The 25,433-nt window shown below is 46.6% G+C and overlaps 1 protein-coding gene across 4 annotated transcripts; it reads left to right on the plus strand.

Moving 5' to 3' along the window:
* The first annotated feature begins 73 nt into the window (after positions 1–73).
* LOC106612648 (ARF GTPase-activating protein GIT1) lies at positions 74–25,433 on the plus strand. 4 transcript variants are annotated; one of them, XR_006771136.1, is made up of 20 exons: positions 74–484; positions 3,788–3,921; positions 4,828–4,940; positions 5,719–5,824; positions 6,150–6,236; positions 6,678–6,808; positions 7,109–7,203; positions 7,624–7,666; positions 8,843–8,869; positions 10,069–10,117; positions 10,648–10,720; positions 11,561–11,658; positions 12,659–12,770; positions 13,333–13,460; positions 16,320–16,472; positions 21,308–21,388; positions 21,690–21,766; positions 22,019–22,196; positions 22,329–22,392; positions 22,640–22,866. XR_006771136.1 is itself a non-coding variant. In XM_045724423.1 (19 exons), exons 1-19 carry the CDS (start codon positions 433–435, stop codon positions 22,853–22,855), a joined length of 1,866 nt encoding a protein of 621 aa, XP_045580379.1. In that variant the 5' UTR covers positions 74–432; the 3' UTR covers positions 22,856–25,433. The 4 variants fall into 4 exon arrangements, 1 of the variants encoding a protein (XP_045580379.1); XR_006771137.1 differs by lacking the exon at positions 8,843–8,869; XM_045724423.1 differs by lacking the exons at positions 8,843–8,869; positions 21,308–21,388 and adding an exon at positions 8,444–8,446 and having other exon boundaries at positions 16,320–16,427; positions 21,690–21,744; positions 21,998–22,196; positions 22,640–25,433.

Raw genomic sequence — 25,433 nt, forward strand, 5'->3', positions numbered from 1 at the left:
ATTCCAAGCTTTGACGAATACGATATGATTTTAGAACTATCTCTATTCCCATTGGCATTGGTGAGAGAGAGTGGCGAGCAGAGCAAGTAGTGGGAGAGCGAGTCGAGTGACATGTAGGACGGAGCGCAGTTAACCTAGGTCTCGACATTGGCAATGCAGTGTGCGCTAGTGTCTTAAATCCCTCTAGATATGAGCTAGCCAGTGATCATCATCCCACTGACGAGGCCTGCGACTCACTGAATCCGGAGTTTAGGACTGAAACCGGTTAGGAAGAAAAGGGAAAGCTTCGGGCCGGGAGAGCCAAAGACCACAACGCCGGTTTCCGGGGATTCAGGGCAGCATATAGAAACAGCAGAAGGCGGTCTTCGGAAGGGCGAACATCCATTAGATATAATTTGGATATACAACCACTGCTGTAGTGGAACCCTAAACATGTCAAGAAAGGTCCACAGAACCGAAGTATGCGCCGACTGCAGTGCACCAGGTACGATGAAAACTGAAACAATGTGTTGTTTTTAGTCTTTGATATGTGCTAGCTGGCGACATTTCGGTGGGACGGCGGAGGCCTGTGACTGCTGTCAGTAGTACAATAAAACGGCGCAGGTTCACAGGCAGTTAGTTAGTCAGGCCTTTAAACAGAGTGAAATTTGCATTTTTAGTGCATGTGAATAAATGAAGTGACTAGAAAGTTACTTTGGTTTATTTGATAAGAATCATATTCTGTAGATGAATTTGAGTGTCAGATTTGTTTCGCCTACTTGACTAGCCAGCGCAGCTAGCCAAGCAACGTATAACGTTTGCTTTTATTTCTCGTGTTAACCGCCACATCTATCTGGTAGCTAACTACGTACCTAGTTTGCTAACAAATGAGAAAGGGTGTCTGTCTTGTCTGGTCTAACTTGAATAGCTTGCTATCACATCTGTTTGTCTGTAAAGTTGGCTCTGTAGCCACACGGGCTAACTAGCTAGCTGGCTAGGTAGTTAGTTACATTTGAAGACGACAGGCTAGCTAGTTTGGCATGTTTTCCTCCAGAGTACTTCTATAAATGTGACCAATTTCACGTTGTAATTTGTGTAACGTCAGATAGCTAGCTAGTGTGCTAACGTTTAGAGTCAAGAAGATTAGTTGAACGTTGTTACTGAGTTAGTTAGCGAGCTAGCTAGTTAAATGATCATAAAATAGTAGTTGAAGCTAGTTGGCTAGCTAGCTGCCTGCAACTAGCCAATGTTAGCAAGCAGTGCGGGGCAGAGTAGGGGCGTTGATAGTATAGGTTGTGAATAGTGATTGAGTGAGTGCCTGTAATCTGGACCCCTGACCTGTCTAGACTGCTCCATCTGTAGGCATAAAACATAATTTTTTTTAGCTTCATCCTTCATGGCATTTTTTTTTGTAGTTGCTCATAAAATCATGAATACATTCTCCAACTGTGTTTTTCTACAACATTATTGTGCACCCACAACTCTGATGTGATGCCAACCTTGGCATCCTGGCCCTCTCTGCCGGCATAGCCTTGGCCTTACACATTTAACCCCAACTGGCCAAATGTTTTGGGGGGGAGGAGAGTTTGGGATGGGGGTTGGTTGGAGTGTGGTGTAGGGCAGCTGCTCTCTCCTTCACTGCTGCTCTCCCTTCAGGAATGTGTTTCTGCTATCCCAGCTGATTTATGACACTCCTGACCATCACTCCTCTGCAGTTACCTGCGTTAGCCTGGCTTGCTTGTATACCTACTCTGTGTGTGCACTGTGCCGTTTCTTTTTCTTACTTATAGTCTACCGTCAGCTTTCTGCTGCCTCGGCAGCCTGTCTCCTTCTGGGAAGTGGCAGCTCTATCAAGCTGCTGATCCAAGCCACTAATGTGTGACTCCTTGCAACCCTCCACACTGGAATAGCTACTGGACTCATAAACAACCTCCATATTTTGGAAGAAGTCATATAGCCACTATAGGCTATTAAATGTTGTTATTGCCAGTATACTCGTAAGGCCTATTTGTTTTTCTATCATAATATGGTTCATTTTATGGGGTTGTTGTGATGGGCAGCACAGCATGTGGTAGAATGCTAGACTGAAGAGAGGGCTATAGTCTTCAGTAGTGTTGACAGAGACTAGAGTGGCCCCATATGCGCTGTGTCTGTGTAGCCTAGGTCAGTGTCTGTGCATGAAATCACATTAGGTGCTGCACACACTAAGTGGAAGTAAGTGTGGACATGGAGAGGAAGAGCAATGGGGTTGTTTACATTTACATTTAATCATTTAGCAGACGCTCTTATCCAGAGCGACTTACAGTAGTGAATGCATACATTTCATTTCATGCATTTTCTTTATATTTTTTTATTTTTTTGTACTGGCCCCCCGTGGGAAACGAACCCACAACCCTGGCGTTGCACACACCATGCTCTACCAACTGAGCCACAGGGAAGGCCAGGTTGTTCTGTGACGCATGAATTATGATGAGATTTAACTTTTAGTGTCAACGATTGGAATCTATACCAATGAAGAGTCCTGCTCCCCACTCTTAACATTTGATTTAGCGCTCTGCTTTATTTATTTATTTAACCCTTATTTTACATGGTAAGTTGACTGAGAACACATTCTAATTTACAGTAACGACCTGGGGAATAGTTACAGGGGATGAATGAGCCAATTGTAAGCTGGGGATGATTAGGTGGCCATGATGGTATGAGGGCCAGATTGGGAATTTAGCCAGGACACCAGGGTTAACACCCCTACTCTTATGATAAGTGCCATGGGATCTTTAGTGACCACAGAGAGTCAGGACACCTGTTTAATGTCCCATCCGAATGACAGCATCCTACACAGGGAAATTTCCCCAATCACTGCCCTGGGGCATTGGGATATTTTTTTAGACCAGACGAAAGGGGGCCTCCTACTGACCTTCCAACACCCCTTCCAGCAGCATCTGGTCTCTCATCCAGGGACCAACCAGGACCAACCCTGCTTAGCTTTAGAAGCAAGCCAGCAGTGGGATGCAGGGTGGTATGCTGTTGGCTAATGAATAGCTGCTTTTCATAGATTATAATATTGGAAAACAGTAGGCATGCTTTGTTGAGTATTGCCAATAGCTATTTTTTTCAAAATTGTCCCTCAAGAACAGATCTCTCTCTCTCTGCACGTATTCACTCCTCCCCAGCCCAATCTGTTAAGCTCTTAGGCCTACCAATTGAGAAAAAATGCTCCATCTAGTTCCTCGGATAAAATAGGCCGTTTGCATGTCGTACACAGTTAGCTTAGCCTAATTGTAGCAGGATCCTGAGGGTGTAGGCTAACCTTGCCCCAGCCAGACTTAATGACTAGACTGTGTGGCCCATGTTTCTCTCTGTGCCCACTGAACTCTGGACCTGTCTAGTATGATGATCTCATTACCACCTAAAGGCACAATTGGGTGGTACCAGAATTTTTAAGGTCAGACTTGTATTTAGGCTATACAGTATGATGCTAATAATACGTGTTTTGTTGGTTTTTATGGTCTCGAGAACTCCTCATTGTGAACTCCACATGTCAGGCAAACTGTCAGCCTATTCATCACCCTCACATTAGGCTATTTGATTATTTTAAATGTGTGCAGTAAACAATAATGTCAAATATTAGGCCTAACTTTATTACCGGTAAGAAACGGTAAAACAAAGCTATAGGCCTAACGATGAACCTGAGATGACCTGGGCCTAGTAGACAGTTGTCAGAGGTGGGTCTTTGCTAAATAGCCTAAGTTGTACACTCCTGACCCCCACCTCTCTCTCACTTTCTCTTTCTCTCTTTCTCTGTTTTCAGATCCAGGCTGGACCAGCATCAACAGGGGCGTACTGATCTGTGACGAGTGCTGCTCGGTGCACCGTAGCCTGGGACGCCACATCTCCATCGTCAAGCACCTGCGGCACAGCGGCTGGCCCCCTGCACTGCTGCAGGTACCTGGGGGAGGGACAAGATAGGGGGCTGGAGTGGGCACTGGGGATCATTACTGATGGGTGTACAAGTAGCTCAGTATTTGGCAAGCAGCTAAATGACAAGTAACCCAATTCAACCACTGTATTAGGCCTTTACCTGTTTATTACAGATTTATAACATGTAAATCCATACTGATAAAGAACAGTTTATAAACTATATATAAATTAGGGCCAGGGACCTCACAATACGATATTACAATATTTAGGTGCCAATATGATATGTATTGCGATTTTCCCGATTTCTATATTTTTATTGCGATTCGATAATACGATTTTTATTGCGAATTGATGTCCCAAACATATTGCTCACTATATGTCTGCTGCAGAGAGACGAGTGAGCATGGAAATAAAAGTGCTGAAAACATGTTGGCTCACTATTTGAAAAGATGATTGAGATCAAGCTATAGGATGAAAAATACAGGCGTTTTGGCGCACGCACAGCCGACTAGCGCTAGCTAACGCTACCTAGAAAAACGATTAAATACATTTAAAATAAAGTTGCAATATTTAACTATCAATAGTTTTTTTTCCTCCATCGCTAATATAAAGTAAATGTTACCTGGCTGCTGGACAGAAAAGATTTGAGAAGACTTTTGTTAGGAACTGGGGTTTTTTTCTTCTATTTGTACTTTATTCAGACAGGAAGGAAATTAGTGGGGAGGAAGATGCAGAGAGTGGCTCTGGGGTCAGGATTCGCACCCACGCTTGGTGGTGTATAGGTGCTGCAGGCGGTGGCTTTACCCACTAGACCAGCCTCAGGCACTGGAAGAGGCTTTGATTTGCTCTACGAGGACGTTCAACCCCAACATTAGATAATTTCATGTTAGGGTTGTGTTGTCGTGTGTCTCATTAGTGTGTGTGTTTTAGATGGTGCAGACTCTGGCCAGTAATGGGGCTAACTCGATTTGGGAGCACTCCCTGCTTGACCCAGCACAGGTGCAGAGCGGCCGCAGGAAACCCAACCCACAGGACAAAGTTCAGTAAGTTTATTTTTTATTTCACAACATATATTTCACGATACGTCAGATGAGAACCAATTCTCATTTACAATGATGACCTGGGTGGGAACATTCCCCGCTTACGTTTAGTCTCTGTTTGTGGAACTCACTCTCCCCCACCAAGATCTCAAGAGATTCTTTTCACTCGGTCAATTGTTATAGTCCGATCAGGCTAATAAGCTTATGTGTTAGATGCAGCTCAGCCTTGGGTCATTAACTAGTATCAGACTATTATGAGATCAGAGAGGATTTGCCCCTCGGCATCTCCTGCTGCAATGATTCATACATACAGCTGATGAGGGCCTCCCGAGTAGCGCAGTGGTCTAAGGCACTGCATCGCAGTGCTAGCTGGGCCACTAGAGATTCTGGGTTCGAGTCCAGGCTCTGTCGCAGCCGGCCGCGACCGGGAGACCCATGGGGCGGCGCACAATAGGCCCAGCGTCGTCCGGGTTAGGGAGGGTTTGGCCGGCAGGGATGACCTTGTCCCATCGCGCTCTAGCGACTCCTGTGGCGGTCGCCAGGTGTACGGCGTTTCCTCAGACACGTTGGTGCAGCTGGCTTCAAGGGTTAAGCAGGCATTGTGTCAAGAAGCAGTGCGGTTGGGTTGTGTTTCGGAGGACGCACGGCTCGTGACCTTCGCCTCTCCCAAGTCCGTATGGGAGTTGCAGCGATGGGACAAGACTGTAACTACCAATTGGATACCATGAAAAAGGGTAAAAAAAATACATACAGCTGATGTCTTACCTTATGTCTTACACAGTCCCACCAAGTCCGAGTTCATCCGCTCCAAGTACCAGATGCTATCCTTCGTCCACAAGCTGCCGTGCCGCGATGACGACGGTGTTACCACCAAGGATCTCAGTAAGGTGAGGCCCCGCCCCCTCAGGTCAGGGGTAAGAGGTTGACCTCCTTCAAAGGCTGGGCTCGTCCACTCAGGGCCATGGCTGGTGGGCCGGGCTGCCTCCCACTGAGGCTACACACACACACACACACACACACACACACACACACACACACACACACACACACACACACAGAGCCTGCCTTTCTTCTTCTCTCCCCTGTAGGCAGGAAGGAAGCACCTTAATGACACCACAGGAATAACTAATGGAAGCCGCTGTGTGGACCTATTAAACACCACTAATGAGGGGATTCACAGGGTCTCTTTCTCTCTCTCTCTTTCTGTCTCAGCAACTGCACTCCAGTGTGAGGACGGGGAGTCTGGAGACATGTCTACGGCTGCTGTCTCTGGGAGCACAGGCCAACTTCTTCCACCCGGTGAGACCCATACCACCCCTACCCTCCCACCCCCTGTTACTGCAAATTACCCACTTTCTCACCCCCACCCTCCCACCCCCTGTTACTGCAAAATACCCACTTTCTCACCCCCACCCTCCCACCCCTGTTACTGCAAATTACCCACTTTCTCACCACTCACCCTGCCACCCCCTGTTACTGCAAATTACCCACTTTCTCACCACTCACCCTGCCACCCCCTGTTACTGCAAATTACCCACTTTCTCACCACTCACCCTGCCACCCCCTGTTACTGCAAATTACCCACTTTCTCACCACTCACCCTGCCACCCCGTTACTGCAAATTACCCACTTTCTCACCACACTCACAACTTCACTATAGAGCATCGGTCCAATCGGTCTATGCTGTGGCCATGCTCCCTAATTCGAAGTTATGGTGTGCGTTTGCGGTTGTCCTCTCAGGAGAAGGGCACCACTCCACTCCACGTGGCAGCCAAGGCAGGCCAGGTTCTGCAGGCAGAGCTGCTGGTCGTGTACGGAGCCGACCCCGGAGCCCTGGACATCAACGGACGCACACCCATGGACTACGCCAGGTAGGCTACACCAGGGGTCTATTCATTAGTGTACACTGTTCCAAAACATGTTCTAAAGGTCTCTTATCAGACAAGTTCAGGTAGTCCCTTCCCGTTTTATCCTGTTTGCTTTTGTTACTTTGTGAATACACCCCCGGCTCACTCTTTTTAAACATGGTATTCATACACATGACTCTGTCATAAGGTAGTCAGTTTATTTGTTATTTTTTTCTGCTGTATTGTGTCAGTAAGCTGTGTCATACAGTTATAGGATCTGATCGTTGTACTGTCTGTGTGTGTGTGTGTGTGTGTGTGTGGCAGGCAAGCGGGCCAGGTGGAGCTGGCAGAGCGGCTGGTTGAGTGTCAGTACGAGCTCACAGACAGGCTGGCTTTCTACCTGTGTGGCCGACGCCCTGGTAGGTGACCTTTTTACACCTGCCAAGGACCTTACAGAGGGCTCCGAGTTGAAGCGATAATCAGCAATCAAGTCGTTGAGATCTCGCTTGGTGGGTGTATCCTTCAAACAGCTAGCATGACAGCAGTTTTGTTGTTCGCTAATGTCAGAGCTTGCTAACAAGAGCTGCCCTCTCCCTAAATTTGCATAATATTGGGACATTTTCAATTCTGGTCACTAGTTCTCTCCTCGCCGACCGCTAAGTCGCTGTGTGTCTCTTTGTGTCTCCTTCCATTGAACATGACTGGCTGGTGGTTGATAGTTTGCTGATTATCGCTCCAAGTATGGACCCACTGTTAGGCTTAACTAGTAGGGTGATTTTTCACCCAATGACTGTTTTACACTATACAATGATTTCACTCCATTGTACTCTATCCTGTAGATCACAAGAATGGGCATTATATCATTCCTCAGATGGCTGACAGGTAAGTGTCGAAGGGTCGTGTTCAGGGTCAACATAGAATGGGTGGGAGGGTGTGGGGACTATATTTATAAATCTGCATGGTGGTTGATATTTATTATAAACTGGGTGGTTTGAGCCCTGAATGCTGATCGGCTGACAGCTGTGGTATATCAGACCGTATACCACGGGTATGACAAAATATGTATTTTTAATGCTGTAATTATGTTGGTAACCAGTTTATAGTAGCAGTAAGGCACTTCGGGGGTTTGTGGTATATGGCCAATATACCACGGCTAAGGGCTGTATTCAGGCACTCTGCGTTGCGTCGTGCATAAGACCAGCCCTTAGCCGTGGTATATTGGCCATATGCCACACCCCCCTCTGGCCTTATTGCTTAAGTATACAGCCTTCCCTGTAGCTCAGTTGGTAGAGCGTGGTGTTTGCAACACCAGGGTTGTGGGTTCGATTCCCACGGGGGGGCCAGCAAAAAAAATTATGAAATTGTATGAAATGTATGCATTCACTACTGTAAGTCGCTCTGGATAAGAGCCTCTGCTAAATGACAAAAATGTAAATGTAAATGTAAGTATACATAGGGGTGTTTTTTCAGGCACAGATTAAGGCTAATCCTGGACTATAACGTATTTTCAAATGAGATTCTCTATTGAGCATTTTTGTCTTTGACATGATATTCTGGCAATGCCTTAGATTTTCTGGAATCTACAATGAAATGTTATGAATACCATGTAATATTCTGGCACAAGTGAAGTGGCTAGGTGTATTGCAGTGTTTTGACCAGTAGGTTGTGCCCTGTCGTTAGTCAGTCTGTACTGCTCGATAGGAGAGGAGGGCCCCTGTTACACTGATGCAGACTGCATGTCTGTCTGCTGAGCAACAACAGACTTCTACAACACTGCTATTACTGTACTGTACTCTGTACTATACTCTGTGGAGAACTAGTGGGTGGTATTCACAAAGCGCCTGAGTAGCTGATCTAGGGTCAGTTTTACCTTAGATAATAATTCATATGGTTATATAGACAGAGGGGGACCTGATCCTACATCAGCACTCCTACTCTGAGAGACTGTGTTGATATGGAGTGTATCCCCCCCTCTCTCTTTTACTTTCTACCTGTCTCTTTCTTGTCTCGCTCACTCGTTTTCTGTTCTCTCCATCTTTGCTGCGCTTGTGGAGGCAGAGCTCGCCCTAAGTGCCCGACACAGAGGTATCTCTCTCTTTTCTCTTACTCACTCACTCAACATCCCCCCCTTCTTTTTCGTCTTTTATCCCGTGCGCTCATCATCTCGCTGTTGTTAGGGGAGGGAGGGATTCCTGTAAGATTTTGTCTGCCTTTTTTTATATAGTAGTATTACTTTGATGTCTTGATTCAATAAACATTGACGAGAGCCCCTTTGCTTTTAAATATCAGGTTGGTTACCGTATCTAGACCACCAGTACTCATTGTAGATCATACAAGTACTTAGGCCTGTAGTTTTGAATGCTGCCAAACTGAAATGGAAGGAGCTGCAGGTAACTGCCAAAATGAAAGGAAACGCCACCATAAAGTGTCTTCATATGGCGTTGTGCCACCACAAGCCAGAACAGCTTCAATGCACCTTGGCATGGATCAGGGGTAGGCAACCCTGGTTCTGTTTTTCATTTAACTGACCTGGAAGACCAGGTGTGTTCAATTTTGGCAATCACTGAACTGACCAATCAGCTTAGTTGGTTAGGTGTGGTGCCTAGTTGGAACAAACTCCAGCAGTAACTGTGGATCTCCTGGGACAGGGTTGTCTACCCCTGGCATAGATTCTACAAGTGTCTGGAACTCTATTGGAGGGATGCGACACTATTCTGCCCCAAGAAATTCCCAAAACGTTGGTGTTTTGTTGATGGAAGGGTGGAATACACTGTCTGAGGCGCCGCTTCAGAATCTCCCATAAGTGTTCAAATGGGTTGAGATATGGTGACAGACGGCCATGGAATATGGTTTACATCGTTTTCATGCTCATCAAACCATTCAGTGACCACTCGTGCCCTGTGGATGGGGGCATTGTCATCCTACGAGCACATTGCCATGGTATCCAATATAATGGCCTGCCCAGCATTTTTATACATGACCCTAAGCATGATGGGATGTTATTTGCTTCATTAACTCAGGAATCACACTTTGTATCCCTAAGTGTTTCCATTATTTTGGCAGTTACCTGTATATTTCACCTGATTATCTGCCATGGCCCTCGCTCCATGACCTAACACCCCTCCTGTCTCACCCCTCCCACCCACCACCCTGAGAAAACCCCCAGTTCCATGTCCTCCACCTCCCTTACCTTTATGTCCTCTCTTTCTCTCCTCACCCCCTCTCTCTGTTGGTGTTTGTGGTTGTTTCATTGTGGCATTTTGTCTGTCTGTGTCTCTGCGTAGCCTGGACCTCTCAGAACTGGCCAAGGCAGCTAAGAAGAAGCTCCAAGCGGTGAGTAGTGCTGGGTGGTCAAAGGGTAGGGGTCATGGGTTCGAGTTAAGGCTCTATCCATCTGGTAGACTTCCTGGCTTGTGTTCATTAGGACACACAAGGGAAAACATTTTGAAACCTTTTTCAAAGGAAAACAAAAACGAGGTATCCCTCCCTGTTTTTCTTCCATTTGGTGCCTAATGCACACGACCCAGAAAACGAGCTAATCTGATAATAAACTGAAGCAGTGAGCCATGTCTGTATCAGTGACTCTAATTGTCTATGACAGAGGACAATGACTTTCCCCATTTCCTGTGTATGGTATAATCAATTCTCCTTTGGCCCGGGCAGTAAAAGGACAGAGCCATTTAGTGTAGTGCTACTGTTTGTTTTGACAGCATTGCTGTACATGGTTGTCCTATTATTTTAACCGTGTGTGTTTATATATATTTTTCCCTCGCTGGTATTTGCTGTTTTGCCGTGCATTGCTTATGTTTGTCATTGATCTTGTGTACACTGTCTGCGTCCCATAAATGTCCTGTGTGTGACAGCTGAACAATCGGTTGTTTGAGGAGCTGGCCATGGATGTGTATGACGAAGTGGACCGCAGGGAGAACGATGCAGGTGAGACACCCCCCTCCTCTTCTTCTCCTCTCCTGTGTAACCCATCCCCTGCTTCTCCCTCTCCTCCACCTCTCTCTAGATCTCCCCATCCTGCTCCTCTTTCTGTCTTTGCCTTTTTGAGTCATGCAATCTGTTTGGGCCACTCTGGGGTCTGCGTCCCAAATGGCATCCTGTTCCCTATATAGTGCACTACGTTTCACCAAGCCCTGGTAAAAAAAAAGTAGTGCACTATAAAGGGAATAGGGTGTTATGTGGGACATGGCCCTAGTGTAGGCTGTTCCCCTGGAGAAGGAGTCACTGTTTAGAAAGGAAACATAAAAAAACGCATAAACAAAGTCTGTAAAAGGGCACTGGGTGAGGTCTAAGATGAGAGAGGCAATTTAGAGGGAAGGAGCAAGTGAGAAGGAGAGAGCGAGTTGGTGAGGAAAGTGCCTCAGGAATTCTGGAGTCTCTCTCTCTTTCACTCTCCTCCCTCGCTCTCTCTCGGAAGCAGGAGCAGTCGCAGACTGCGTTGTCTGACAGAGACTCTCCGCAGGTAAGCAGGATGGGGTAGAGACCAAGAGCCGGACACGCTCAAGCACACACACATGCATACACACACACACACACACAGCTCTAGGTATAGCAGGACATTCTCGGAGGAGAGAAAGTGTGTAAGACTGTAACTGTTCTGTGGTCTGTTCCAGTGGAGCTGTGCACTGTGTGTGTGTGTGGGCGGCAGGCAGGGTGTGTTGCTGTGCATGTTCCAACTTCCAGCTGAAATGACCTTGTTTCTCTCTCACTCACACATCAGTGTATAATATCTCTCTTTCTTTCTGTCCTTCCTCCCCCTTTCCCCAGTGTGGCTGACGACTCAGAACCACAGTACTCTGGTGACGGAGCGCAGCGCGGTGCCCTTCCTGCCTGTCAACCCCGAATACTCAGCCACACGCAACCAGGTAACCACCACCACTACTATCACACACACACACACACACACACACACACACACACACACACACACACACGCGAAAACAACGTTTGACGACTGCCAGCAAATGCTTGAATATCTTAGTATGTATCCTTCTCCAACCGCTGCGTAGGCTTAGTGATGACAGCAGGCTGAAGACGATGCTAGTCACAGTGACACAGGCAGGCAGTAGAAGAGACTACGGAGAAATCCTCAGAGAGCACGACAGATTTTAAAACGGGAACAAAAAGGAGAACAGAAGGGCAGACGAGGAAAGATAAAGTCTGGGCTGGAATGGAGAGAGAGGGATGAAAGATCACATTCTATTAATAGTTTTGTGGCTGCACCGGGATGTCTGAGCTTCTGCACTGGCCAGTGGGATATAGAGACAGCGAGAGAGAGATTTTCCAGCTGTGGGGGAGGGTGAGGGGAAACGAAAGGGGTTGTGTGTGATTGTGGGTCCTCCCACAGTTGGCTAGCTCGTTAGTGTAAACATAGGCCTTAACACATCAGCACCCTCACCACAGTGAGATCCCCAGCTAGGATTGGATTGAATAGGGTTGGAGCCATCTGACTGGTCAGTAGTACACACACACACACACACACACACACACACACACACACACACACACGACAGTGTGCTCACGGTCGGATCGTGTTTAGAATTGAAACCACATGGATACAAAGCCTGCATTTTTGTCCCCTTATGCAAACACAAATGTGAATTGCTAGGTGCAATGTTTAGTGTGTGTGTGTGTTACTATGATCAACTGTAGCCCCTATGACTATGATTTTCCACACCACATGACCAGTGACCACAGGACTGCAATACCAGAGACTGTGGCTTCAATTTGTGTTTTCTTTAATAATACACCAAAAATGTCTGAATTCATCTTTCTCCTGTAAACCTACGTCTATGCGTCGGAGGGTTTTTGAGTACCGTACTCAAGAATGAATGCGTGTGTCCCCTGCCTATTTTTCTCTTTCAGGGTAGACAGAAGTTGGCCCGTTTCAACGCTCGTGAGTTCGCAACGCTAATCATCGACATCCTGAGTGACGCCAAGAGGAGGCAACAGGGGAAAGGCCTGAGCAGCCCTACCGGTGAGAGAGGGAGAGGTGTGGAGAGAGGGAGAGGTGTGGAGAGAGGGAGAGGTGTGGAGAGAGGGAGAGGTGTGGAGAGAGGGAGAGGTGTGGAGAGAGGGAGAGGTGTGAAGGGGAGGGGAGCAGAGGGGAGAGGAGAGGAGAAGGCAGGGACTGAGCCAGTTCAAACAAGGTCTTTTATGAATTAAGTATGCTCTGGACTTTAAGCTGTTTTGGCACACTTCAGTCAATCCTTCCATTGCGATGTATGAGTGAAAAGGAAAAGTTACTGAGATGTATTTTAAATGTTGGGGTTGCCTGGTTGTGTTATGGTTAAGTTGTCACTAGTTAAGTTGAGCTGTAGTATTTCCAGATTTTTCTGTGGCTTAATCTCAAAACGTCTTTCTGCAATTCCTCACCTCCTTCTCAACCATATTCAAGGAAACGGTCCAAGTTCCCTCCCCTCGGACTTTCTTCTCCAATGCATTTTCAGAAGGAAGCGAGGAGAGTACGCGAGGAATTGAGGAAAGATGAATTGAGATTGAGCCAGGGCCTATGTTGTTGCTCTGATCCATCCCTGTAGATTCTAGTCTGGACCTGGGGGCCGACGACGACCAGCATGACTACGACAGCGTAGCGTCGGACGAGGACACGGACAGCGAGCTGACCACTCAGAACAACAACAACACACAGCGCAACAACCGGGCCAAGGTGAGGAGAGAAGGGCACAGAAGGGTTGTGTTCATTAACTTCTTATGGCTTGAATCCTGTTAGCGGGATCGATATGACAACAGCCAGTGAAAGTGCACGGCGGCAAATTCAAAACAACAAAAATCTCATAATTAAAATTTCTCAAACATACAAGTATTATACACCATTTTAAAGATAAGATTCTCCTTAATCTAACCACAGTGTCCGATTTCAAAAAGGCTTTACGGCGAAAGCAAAACATTAGATTATGTTAGGACAGCACCTAAACAAGAAAAACCACACAGCCATTTTCCAAGCAAGCAGAGGCATCACAAAAACCAGAAAGTCGGCTAAAATTAATTACTAACCTTTGATCTTCATCAGATGACACTCCCAGGACTCAATGTTACAAAATACATGTATGTTTTGTTCGATAAAGTTCATATTTATATCCATAAACCCCATTTTACATTGGCGCGTGATGTTCAGAAAATGTATTCCCACCAAAACCCCCGGTGAATGAGCACATCAATTTACAAAAATACTCATCATAAACGTTGATAAAATTTACAACAGTTATTGAAAGAATTATAGATATACTACTCCTTAAAGCAACCGCTGTGTCAGATTTTAAAATAGCTTTTCGGCGAAAGCACATTTGTCAATATTCTGAGTACAGAGCTCAACCATCAAAGCAAGCTATACAGATGCCAGCCAAGTTCTGGAGTCAACTAAACTCAGAATTAGTATTATAAATATTCCCTTACCTTTGCTGATCTTGGACGGAATGTACTACCAGCACTCCTACTTCCACAAGAAATGTTATTTTTGTTCGAAATACTCCATATTTATGTCCACGTTTTGTTCGTGCGTACAGACCACTATCCAAAGGCATAACGCGTGAGCGTAAAATAAGAGACAAAAAGTCATAGTTCTATTACCGTTCGTAGAAACATGTCAAATGATGTTTACAATCAATCCTTAGGGTCTTTTTAACATAAAACGTTGATAATATTCCAACCGGACAATAGCGTATTCATTACAGAAGAAAAAGAATGAGAGGTGCGCCAAACGTGCCCGCGCAGTAAACAACTCACTGGTCCCAGGCAGTCCACTGATAGACTGAGCTCCTATTCTCTGCCCAGTAACAGGAGACGCATGAAACAAGTTTCTAAAGGCTGTTGACAGCCAACGGAAGCCTTAGGAAGTGCAAAATGACCCCACAGACACTAGTTTGAACAGGGATTAGATAGAACTACAAATCACTTCCTGGTTTGATTTTTTTCTCAGGTTTTTGCCTGCCATATGAGTTCTGTTATACTCAGTCATCATTCAAACAGTTTTTGAAACTTCAGTGTTTTCTATCCAAATCTACTAATACTATGCATATCTTAGTTTCTGGGAGTGAGTAGGAGGCAGTTTACTCTGGGCACGTCAGTCATCCAGGCGACTCAATACTGCCACCATCCATAAGAAATTAAGCATCAAACGGAAGCGAATAGGTCCAAATGAGGAGGGACCTACCTGAATTTGTCCAATGGGAAACATTTTGCACCGGTTTGCACTAATGAATACACAGTGTTCACTTGGCACCAAGCAGCCTGAAACATAGTGAAAGGGGGAGGTACTATTTGGAACTCGCCTAATAAGAAGCTCTTGTTTTCTTTTTCCATTGCAAACCGTTATGTTTTTCTCTACAGGCCAATATTAGAGTACCAGAGAACAGCCAAAGTATTCCCCTTAAACCCAGTAAATAGATGGATAAAATGTGTACTGAGAGAAATGGAGGTGGAGCAAAGTGACCAGGAAGTGGTCCTATGCTCCCAGCCCTGCTTTGAGTTAAGGGTCCATACGTGTCAAGAGTCTCAAAATAGGAGTGCTGATCTAGGATCAGGTCCCCCCTGTCCATGTAATCATATTCATTATGATCTAAAACGCAAAACTGATCGTAAATCAGCACATAGTTCTTCTTAGCTTCTTCTAGTGATTGCAGTGTTATCCCCAGCAGCCAGCTGTATCTTCCTCCCAGCCTGTCCCAGCATGCCCTGCGGGAGTGGCAGTGCTGCTGCTGCCACATACTTCCACAGTGACATCACAGCTATTCTGGGTCTTCAATCAGAGGAGCATTGTTCTACAAGCAGGGGAGGAGAGGGAGTGTGAGAGGAGGGGGTGGGTGAGAGGTGAGAGGAGGGGAGACGGGGTGGGTGAGAGGAGGGGAGACGGGGTGGGTGAGAGGAGGGGGTGGGGGAGTGAGTGAGAGGAGGGGAGATGGGGTGGGTGAGAGGTGAGAGGAGGGGAGACGGGGTGGGTGAGAGGAGGGGAGACGGGGTGGGTGAGAGGAGGGGGGTGGGGGAGTGAGTGAGAGGAGGGGAGATGGGGTGGGGGAGTGCGTGAGAGGAGGGGAGATGGGGTGGGTGAGAGGGTGAGTAGGAGGGGGTGGGTGAGAGGGTGAGTGAGAGGAGGGGGTGGGGGAGAGGGGGTGGAAACCCTGTTAAAGCACGCTCCCACAGCCACAGGACGTGGTGGAAAAGCTGCTGTAAAATGAGAATTTCATGTCCACTGTGTGAAGAAGCACTGTTCTGGTGTCATACAGACAGAAGCTCTGTGCTTCTCAGATATGGCTGAGCTGTGAATGGTGAATGCTGATCAAAGTCATTTCCAGTTAAGAAGAGATTTCTCAAATATGGTTTCAGTGTTGAATGTGAAAAGAGTGTTATTTTAAGCTGTGCTTTAACTTCTCCATTTACTGCTAAGACTGATGACGAAATCGAGTGCCGCTTATTGCTCAGACAATATCCCACATAAATGACTCCCAAATGCTTGTGTGTGTATTTTAGATTGTTTTATTTCTATATTCTGTGTGTGTGTGTGTCTCCTCAGAGCATGGACTCGTCGGACCTGTCAGACGGGCCCATCACTCTGCAGGAGTACCTGGAGGTTAAGAAGGCCCTGGCCTCCTCCGAGGCTAAAGTCCAGCAGCTGATGAAGGTCAACAACAACCTGAGTGAAGAGCTGCGCCGGCTGCAGAAAGAGGTAAGGAGAGGGAGGATTTTAAAAAAATGTGAGGGAGGGATGATGGCAGGGAGAGGATGGAGGTATGGACGGGAGGAATGGATAGAGTGGAGAGGGAGAGAGTTAGGGAGGGTGGAGGGCAGGATGCACGACAGAAAGATGGGCGGAATTTCAATATGTCTACCAGTTGATGTGTTATAATACACCAAGAGCTGCTTTTTCAATTATATTTTTAGTTAATGGAAGATGTATCCTCTCTACCTCATTATGTTAGTGTGTTATCACTATCAGTGTTGATCTAGTCTGTTCCCAGAGCTGTCCTTATACTGTAGTAAGCAAATTGTGCAGCTCAGAACAGTATCTGTTAGTTTTAGTGTAAGCACTGCAGTTTGTCAAAATATCAGGTTTCGTTCCCATCTGTTACGCCATATTTAGTCACTTTGTTCCTGTCCTGTCTCTCCATGGTGGTATTGTTGTTTTGTTCTCATGAATGCCTGAGCTATTGTCCCATGTCTGTCCCATCACTCATGTCTAACGCCAGGAGAAATACCAGCCCCTAGACACACATACGTCAGCCCCTGCACACACACTTGGGAAATGCACAGCAGTTCTCTTCCAGTGTTGATAGGTTGACAGGTACATACAGGTAAAACACCGTGTCAGTGAGAGCAGCCCCCCCCCGTACCCCTCAATAAACCATGCATGTGTAGTCCCATTATTTTCCAAGATACTAAAGATCAACCCCCAATACCGCCAATATGTATGTGTATTGGTTAAGATACAGTGCATTCGGAAAGTATTCAGACACCTTGACTTTTTCCACATCATGTTACGTTACAGCCTTATTCTAATATGGATTACATTGTTTTCTCCCCTTAATCTACACACAATACCCCATAATAACAAAGCAAAGACAGGTTTTTAGATTTCTTTGCAAATGTATATTTAAATAAAAACGTATCACATTTACCTAAGTATTCAGACCCTTTACTCATTACTTTGTTGAAGCACCTTGGGCAGTGATTACAGCCTTGATTCCTCTTGGGTATGACTCTACAAGCTTTGCACACCTGTATTTGGGGAGTTTCTCCCATCTTCTCAAGCTCTGTCAGGTTGGATGGGGAGCGTCGCCACACAGCTATTTGTAGGACTCTCCAGATATATTTGATCGGGTTCAAGTCCGGACATTCAGAGACTTGTCCTGAAGCCACTCCTGCATTGTCTTGGCTGTGTGCTTAGGGTCGTTGTCCTGTTGGAAGGTGAACCTTCGCCCCAGTCTGAGGTCCTGAGCACTCTGGAGCAGGTTTTCATCAAGGATCTCTCTGTACTTTGCTCTGATCATCTATCCCTCGAGGTTCCTTTTTGGAAAACTCCAAGCGGGTTGTCATGTGCCTTTTACTGAGGAGTGGCTTCGGTCTGGCCACTCTACCAGAAAGGCCTGATTGGTGGAGTGCTGCAGAGATGGTTGTCCTTCTGGAAGGTTCTCCCATCTCCACAGAGGAACTCTGGAGCTCTGTCAGAGTGACCATCGGGTTCTTGGTCACCTCCCTGACCAAGGCCCTTCTCCCCCAATTGCTCAGTTTGGCTGGGCAGCCAGCTCTAGGAAGAGTCTTGGTGGTTCCAAACGTCTTCCATTTAAGAATGATGGAGGCCACTGTGTTCTTGGGGACCTTCAATGCTGCAGGTATTTTTTGGTACCCTTCCCCAGATCTGTGCCTCGACACAATCCTGTCTACGGACAATACCTTCGACCTCATTGCTTGGTTTTTGCTTTGACATGCACTGTCAACTGTGGGACCTTATATAGACAGGTGTGTGCCTTTCCAAGTCATGTCCAATCAATTGAATTTACCACAGGTGGACTCCAATCAAATTGTAGAAACATCTCAAGGATGATCAATGGAAACAGGATGCACCCGAGCTCAATTTCAAGACTCATAGCAAAGGGTCTGAATACTTATGTAAATAAGGTATTTCTGTTTTTTATTTGCGAAAATTCTAAAAACCTGATTTCGCTTTGTCATTATGCGGTATTGTATGTAGATTGAGGGATTTTAATTTAATTTGATCCATTTTAGAATAAGGCTGTAACTTAATAATGTGGAAAAAGAGAAGGAGTCTGAATACATTTCGAAGGCACTGTAACCCAATATGTAGTTATACCCATCCACAGACTAGCCAGTTTAACCCCTTATATCCACCCATCAGTATAGACTATAGATGGCCTATAGACTCCTTGATCCCCATTTATAATCTTACCTTCATCCATATCTAGTATGTGGTTAGCTAAATGAAGCTCCCTGTACAGTACCTGTGTATGTGGATACTTGTCCATGTGACCTTTGACACATTAAGGTGACCCTCCTCCCCCGTCCCCACCTTTCCCCGTAGATCTCGCGGATGCAGACGGAGAACAGTGCGTTGCGGGGGGGCCAGGTCATCGGAGGAGGGGGAGCTGGCGGTTTGGGAGGCGGGGGAGGAGGCAGCCCGGCACATTGGCAAGGGGGGGGTGAGAAGCGGCGGAGGGGGAGGTAGGGGAGGGGACCACTCCAGCCTAGCCATGTCCTCGTCGCCCGCCCACCGGAGGGACAGACAGGCTTTCTCTATGTACGAGCCGGGGCCCGCCACCCCCAAGCCCCACTCCCACTCCCCGGGCCTGGACTCCCTGACGGGCCGCCTGCAGCCTCTGCACCCCAGTGTAAGTGTGAGCAACGCGCTACGGCCCCCAGGTTGCCGTGGTCATGGTGATATACACCACCTGCCCTCTCTGTCGCTACTGCTGCCTACCTTCTCTACTGCTGTCTGGCATGCACACACCGCTCACCAGTGGAGCGCGCCTCTACTTTAACCCCTAACCTTTGACCCCCAGCCTCTACCGCTGGCGCAAAGCTTTCTGTGCCAGATGCTGCACGCCCGCACCTGCCCCAAATACACACAAATACAGAGCCTTCGACACTGTGGCAAATCACTCTTCGCCTCCACTCACTTTACATGAGTTTATCTCTCAGATTGAGGTTTCTTTTGAGTGTATAATGGAATTCTTTTTTAAGCTAAGATGGCAGGTATCTTTCCCACCATTGAGTGAAGATGTCCAAACCTTAGGGGAGTGTCTATCATAGCTTTCCCATTCCCTATCTCTAGTGTGAGTAGCTCAAACACGAGGAGAGTTAGTGGTTTGTCCTGCACCGTTAGCCAATAGCCATACGCTCTTCTCAATGGATCCTGTCAGTCACTGACCCACTCGGTCACTAGGGCAGGCTGACTTACACGAGTGTGGATCAACTGTTGGGTGTGTTGACAAACAGTGGCAATTCAACATGTGGAAATTAACAGAAAATGACGGCCGGTGATCTGTGGTCCGACGCGCTCTAAGCTAATGCACTACTTACACACACACACACTCACCCCTGCTTCCAGACACTTCGACTGGTGTGGAACTTGAATGGGAAGCCAGGAGGTAAAGTCAGTCTGTCTCTCTATCTGTCCTGACTCCTGTCTCTGTCTATCTGTTGCTCGTATTCTGGGCACTTCCATCTATCTATCCTGTGTGTCTTTTGTTGTGCTCATTGTTGCCTTCAACCTTTACATTCCATTATCCATGCGGGTGAGGCAAAATCCCAATTCAGTTTGGTTTATCTGTGCATTTATCCGTGTTTCTTTTTAGTTTGTATTTTGTAGGGCATTACAGCGTAGCAATTAGCAAATGCACAATTTCTTATTGTGTAGTTAGAAAAACATTTTTATTTTGTATAGAATTTAGAGTTCTATATGCTAGGATATTGTGTTAAGTTGTGTTTACAATGTGTTTTTTTTCTGTATATGTCTTGCATTGTTGCTCATACCGTATTTATAAGTAATTTTAAAAAAATGATATGGCTATACTGTATCATTTAATATAAAAGTACAAAAAAAAATCTATGTACCAATCCCAGATTGCCCCTTTTTAAAGTTGTACAGTTTGGACCCCATCATAGATATTGGACCACACAGTGGTAAAAACCCAGTGCTCTGTTGAAAAGCACCGATGCCGATGACTTCATTTTATGGACATTATTTGTGTATCATAAAGCATATGCCAGCATACAGATGTTCAGTCTTCATCTAGTTAGCTCTCCGCTAGGGAACCATGAGTCTAAGAGTGGCCTACTGGCCATACAGCATAGCCCCTTATGTCAGCCAGCTGTATCTAAAGATGTGTCTATAATCGTGCTGACTGTCTGGGCCTGCATAAAGTGTTTCGGGGGAGTGCTGATCTAAGATCAGGCCCCCCCCCTATTTATTCTAATTTTAAAAGCCTAAGCTGATCCTAGATCAGCACTTCTACTCAGATGCTTTATGAATACATCTGTTGTGAATGTGACTAGAGAGGAGACGTGATGTCAGGCAAGCTAATGAGAGTTAACTGGCTCCTCTGTCTTCTCCTGTGTATGTCAGACAGTATGTTTGTGTGTCTGGTAATGTTAATGATGTACTCCTGTGTGTGAGTTGTTCCGGGACAGTGATTCACTAACTACTTGGCAGGACCTAGCTCAAGACTCACACATTTCCTTTTGAATTCCAGTCATCTTGGGGTGTACACATTTTCAGTATAAACCTGTCCTGGGGAAAGTTGCTCGGCACTTTGGCTGTTGAGTTTCAGTCAGTTATTTGACAAAAATAATCTAATTTGACCTCGACATATAGGCTACTATCTCCCTGCACAAAGCTGAGCTGACTCTGCTCAAGCATGTATAGCGCATCCCAGTGTCTGATTTGGAATCTTCCTACTAAAACGTAAAAATTCTGTCAGGCAGTGTTCCTTCTGCGCTTCCTCCTTTCGTTCTCTGAGTTCCTGTCCCGTTCTGTCTATCCTCCAGGTGAGGAAGGGGGGTCCTGGAGGTCCGACACCATATGGAGGACAGCACCTCTCTAGCTCCATGGAGATGGGGAGATACATGGTAAGACTGGCTGGCTGTTGCCCTCCCTTACAGTTGGTCAGCTCATCTGTGACTTCCAGGGTTATTAGATTACTTCGCGACCAACCCCAGACCGTGACGGCTGAAACCTTCAGGGGCGTCTTATGAAAGCTGATACTGACTGACACTGTTTTATAGACCAATATGAGCTGATGCATTGCTGAGGATTATATATTGCGGCTTAGTGTAAATGTTTGTGTGAATGACTTGCTTTTGATTGGTTAATAAAGGCCTTGCCATACTCTCACTGATGTCAGCCTTAAGGTGTTCTGTTTGTCCACAGGTCCCTAAAGGAGAGAAGCACGGCAGTGGCACTGATAGTGACTATGACAACACTCAGATGTACGAGTTGTCGCTAAGGTAAGGCTGGGGGGGGGGGGGGGGATATCTGGAGCAGGTGGCTGGGCAGTGAACGAGTCATTCTGGGGTCTCCACCAACATGTAGCAGGGGCAGACAGGCCAGGCTCTAGGGTCTACCTATACATCTGGCTGACTGTTTGTATTTGTCAAGGACATATTTACTGTGGGTGATTACTTCAGAGATGCTTAACTCTCTGCTCAATGTGGGAATTGCAGGCTAATGTTAGTGTACTGATTGTGTGCGTCCTACAGTAGGGGGCGCAGCAGTGAAGAGGAGGGCCGGGGGGAGTCGGAGGAGTGGGGTGGGGGTGAGGGGGGGTGAGCCGGATCCTACCCTGCCCTGCACCGAAGACGTCATCCTCAAGACGGAGCAGGTGACCAAAAACATCCAGGAGCTTCTGAGGGCCGCACAGGAGTTCAAACACGACAGGTAGGGCCCCGACTACGAGACTCACTCCATGACACAGTCGGACTGAGGCTTACGTTGTGTCTACGGGGGTAACAAGAATTTGGCTTACGTTTTATCTATGGTTGTAACAAGAGGATGTCTTATGTTCCCTAGTTTCGTTCCATGCTCTGAGAAGATCCACTCTGCTGTCACTGAAATGGCCTCTCTCTTTCCCAAGGTAAGGTTTTGCTCTAGCTCTCCCTCTTTCTAGAATTTCCTTAGAGATTCCGTATTGTGTGAAACTGCCACCAACAGTTATTATTATTACCAAAGAGGTTGCTTCAAACAACAAACATTATATTTTTGGATGCCTGATAGAACAGCAGAATATATACTGCACATTTTCGTGACCAAATACAGATTCTAGCTGTAAGCAGTAAGTGTTGTCTCCTCTGTGTCTAACTGTTCCCTCCGTCTCCCCTCAGCGGCCCGCCCTAGACGCCGTGCACTGCTCCCTGCGCCTCCTGGCGTCCAGCGCCTCCCGCCTCCAGGTGGAGTGTCGCAAGGCGGCACCCCCGGACCCGTCAGCGCCCGCCGTCGACTACCAGCTGCTCACCCAGCAGGTCATCCAGTGCGCCTATGACATCGCCAAGGCCGCCAAGCAACTGGTCACCATCACCACCCGCGAGAAGAAACAGTGACGGGGGTAGAGAGGGGACGGACAGGGGAGTGGCGAGGGGAGCTGCAAGACTGACGGAGGGAGGGGAGAGGGAGCAGGAGAGGGATGGAGGTTGCCTCGATTTCCAAGCTTCCTAGTCGAGTGATGAACGACACTTGGAAGGTTGGCATCTCGAGGGAGAGGGAAATGCCAGCCAAGGGGAGAAGCTATATTGGCTGCAGACCGAAAAGAAGATCTCTGAGGATGAATAAATAGAAAATGAGGAGTCGAAGGTAGGGAATGAAGAGTGGGGGAAGACCAGGTGGTAATATTATATGACAATAGAACAAAGCTGAGAATCCACTGCAGCCCTTGATACTATACCTGAGTGGACTGAGTGCAGTTCTATGGGGGAGGGGACTCTAAGGAGGAGGAGGAATGTGGACCATTGAGAGAGTAATTGCATGCTGGAGATGGGCACTGCTCCACAGCGGCTCAGCTCTCATCTCACTATGATCTCAGTCTATCGTTCCTTTGGAGAGGGGGGGATCCTTTTACTTCAACACCCCTCTCTGTGCAGCGCCTCAAACTCTGATGAGACCGAGGCAGGCTGGGGCTGGGGCCAGTCAGTGTGGCCTACAAGGGGGCCAGGCCTTGGAAGAGATCCACCCTACTCTACCCCTCTCTCAGACACCGCCTCCACTATAGTCCCAGGCTCTGCTAAGGAGGGCCCTTGCTACTCTCTCAGACCCCCGGTACACTACAGCATGTCTTGGCATCGTGGACAAACGACTAGGGGATTTTATTTTTTTGCCAATCCATTGGCCTGTACCTCTGGGACAAGAATTACTGACTTAAGAAAAAAAAAAAAAACACTTACACTGGAATTATTGTGATTTATTATTATGCCAATTGATTTGTATTTTTACTGTCATGAGTTACATTATCATGTATGTTTACTTTGACGTCGTCTCATGTATGATGGTTCCCGTTTAGGGACCAGGAAGCGCTGTGACAATACTCGCTCTCCTTCTGTCTGACTGGGTCTTGACACGTGCGCACACACAAACTCTTAACTTGTGAAATGGTCCTGGAGCAGTCCAATTCCTCCCAGGTGACATTTCACTTTTTACTTCCTATAGATGATTTGTTCTCTACCCGTCATGTTCTAATATGTCAGTAGCCAAGGGGTTGAACAGATGCCAAAGGGGTAGGGAAGGGGTATAATATGCGATCAGTAGAAAAATCCCTGGAAGCGGCATGACAGTATTATATATTATGCAGCCATTGGCTGCTTCAGTCGCTAGGCAAAGCTTATCATCTCAATCGCACTACAGTGGGATCCATACAAAGCTCGCTCTTCAACATATGCCAACTCGAGGCAGACTAGCTAGATAGGGAACAAATGTTTTGTCAAAATGACAAACTGCACCTGCTGTAGGTTGTGGGGGCACTGGGGAAGCTGCCCTGTTTTTATACTGTGCTAAACAAATGAACGGTCACACTTAGCTTAGTGACACGCACTCCACGTATTTAGTTTGATTTCTTGGCTTCAAGGACTTTAGTGATCGTCTGTCGGATGGATCTGGGTCATGTTAATTAGGAACTAAACGGTTGAAAACGGACTGAAACAGGGAGACTACATGGACCCCCCCCCACACACACACACACACACACACACACACACACACACACACACGGCTTGTGTGATCCTAGACACCTGAAAGCGCTTCCATGTCAGCTTGACTCATGTTCTCTTAGCCACGGCGTCCCGTCGTTTCACTATCCGCCTGACTGCTCTCGTGCTCATTACATTTAATGAACCTGTAGGGGATAAGATCTTTTATCTGTTCCCCGTCAAATCATGTCCAAAAGATTGTCAAATGTAACGTTCCAATCATGATTGCCTTTGCACATCTCCTGCTAGTCTGGCTTAATACTTAGTGATGTTGTAGCTGTTTGGGTTCCCTGAGTTGATTATCTATCTCCATCTCACACACTGGGACAGTATCAAATACTTTTTTCCCCATTACAATGTCCTCTGTTACCTCTCAGACAACCTGTTGTAGAATAGAGGCCTATATATAAACATATTTTCATGCTATTTTTTTATTAAGCTATATGTTGGTATTGTGTTTGGGAGATCTGATCTATTTATGCTTGCCGTGGTGGGTTCCAGGCCTGAGGGGGAAGTGAATAGGGTCTGAAGTCTGCCACTGGTTAGCACTAAACTCATCTCAAGTCTGAGGGGAAAGGGCTATTGCACAATGCTATGCCTTCCCTCTTCTTAGTGAACACTTAGTACAGGGTCCCTTTTTAGTGGGAATGTTGGGACATGTCAGTCTGCCTCCATGTTGTGCACATGTTCACATATGCATCCCAAACACACACACACACACACACACACACACACACTCTCGTCATCATGTTGTTCAGACAGTGGCACTGCTCTGTGCCCAGTACGGTTTTCTGTGTATCACAAACCTGGGAGATCAGCGATGGGAGAATATATTTTAACAGTAGTAAAAACTGTAAAAAGTATAACATTGAAAAAAGGTCAATAGTAATGGAAACTCATAAGCTGTACATTTCTAATAAAAATAAAAAAACAAACAAGTGAA

Source organism: Salmo salar, chromosome ssa09 (assembly GCF_905237065.1).
Source record: "Salmo salar chromosome ssa09, Ssal_v3.1, whole genome shotgun sequence".
NCBI classification, from domain to species: Eukaryota; Metazoa; Chordata; class Actinopteri; order Salmoniformes; family Salmonidae; genus Salmo; species Salmo salar.

What these genes read in the sequence shown, in the direction of transcription:
- LOC106612648 (XM_045724423.1), top strand. Translation starts at nt 433, where the DNA reads ATGTCAAGAAAGGTCCACAGAACCGAAGTATGCGCCGACTGCAGTGCA. An exon ending in ACACCCATGGACTACGCCAG is followed by an intron (nt 6,809 to 7,108) that starts GTAGGCTACACC and finishes TGTGTGTGGCAG; the next exon opens with GCAAGCGGGCCAGGTGGAGC. An exon ending in CCGCAGGGAGAACGATGCAG is followed by an intron (nt 10,721 to 11,560) that starts GTGAGACACCCC and finishes CCCTTTCCCCAG; the next exon opens with TGTGGCTGACGACTCAGAAC.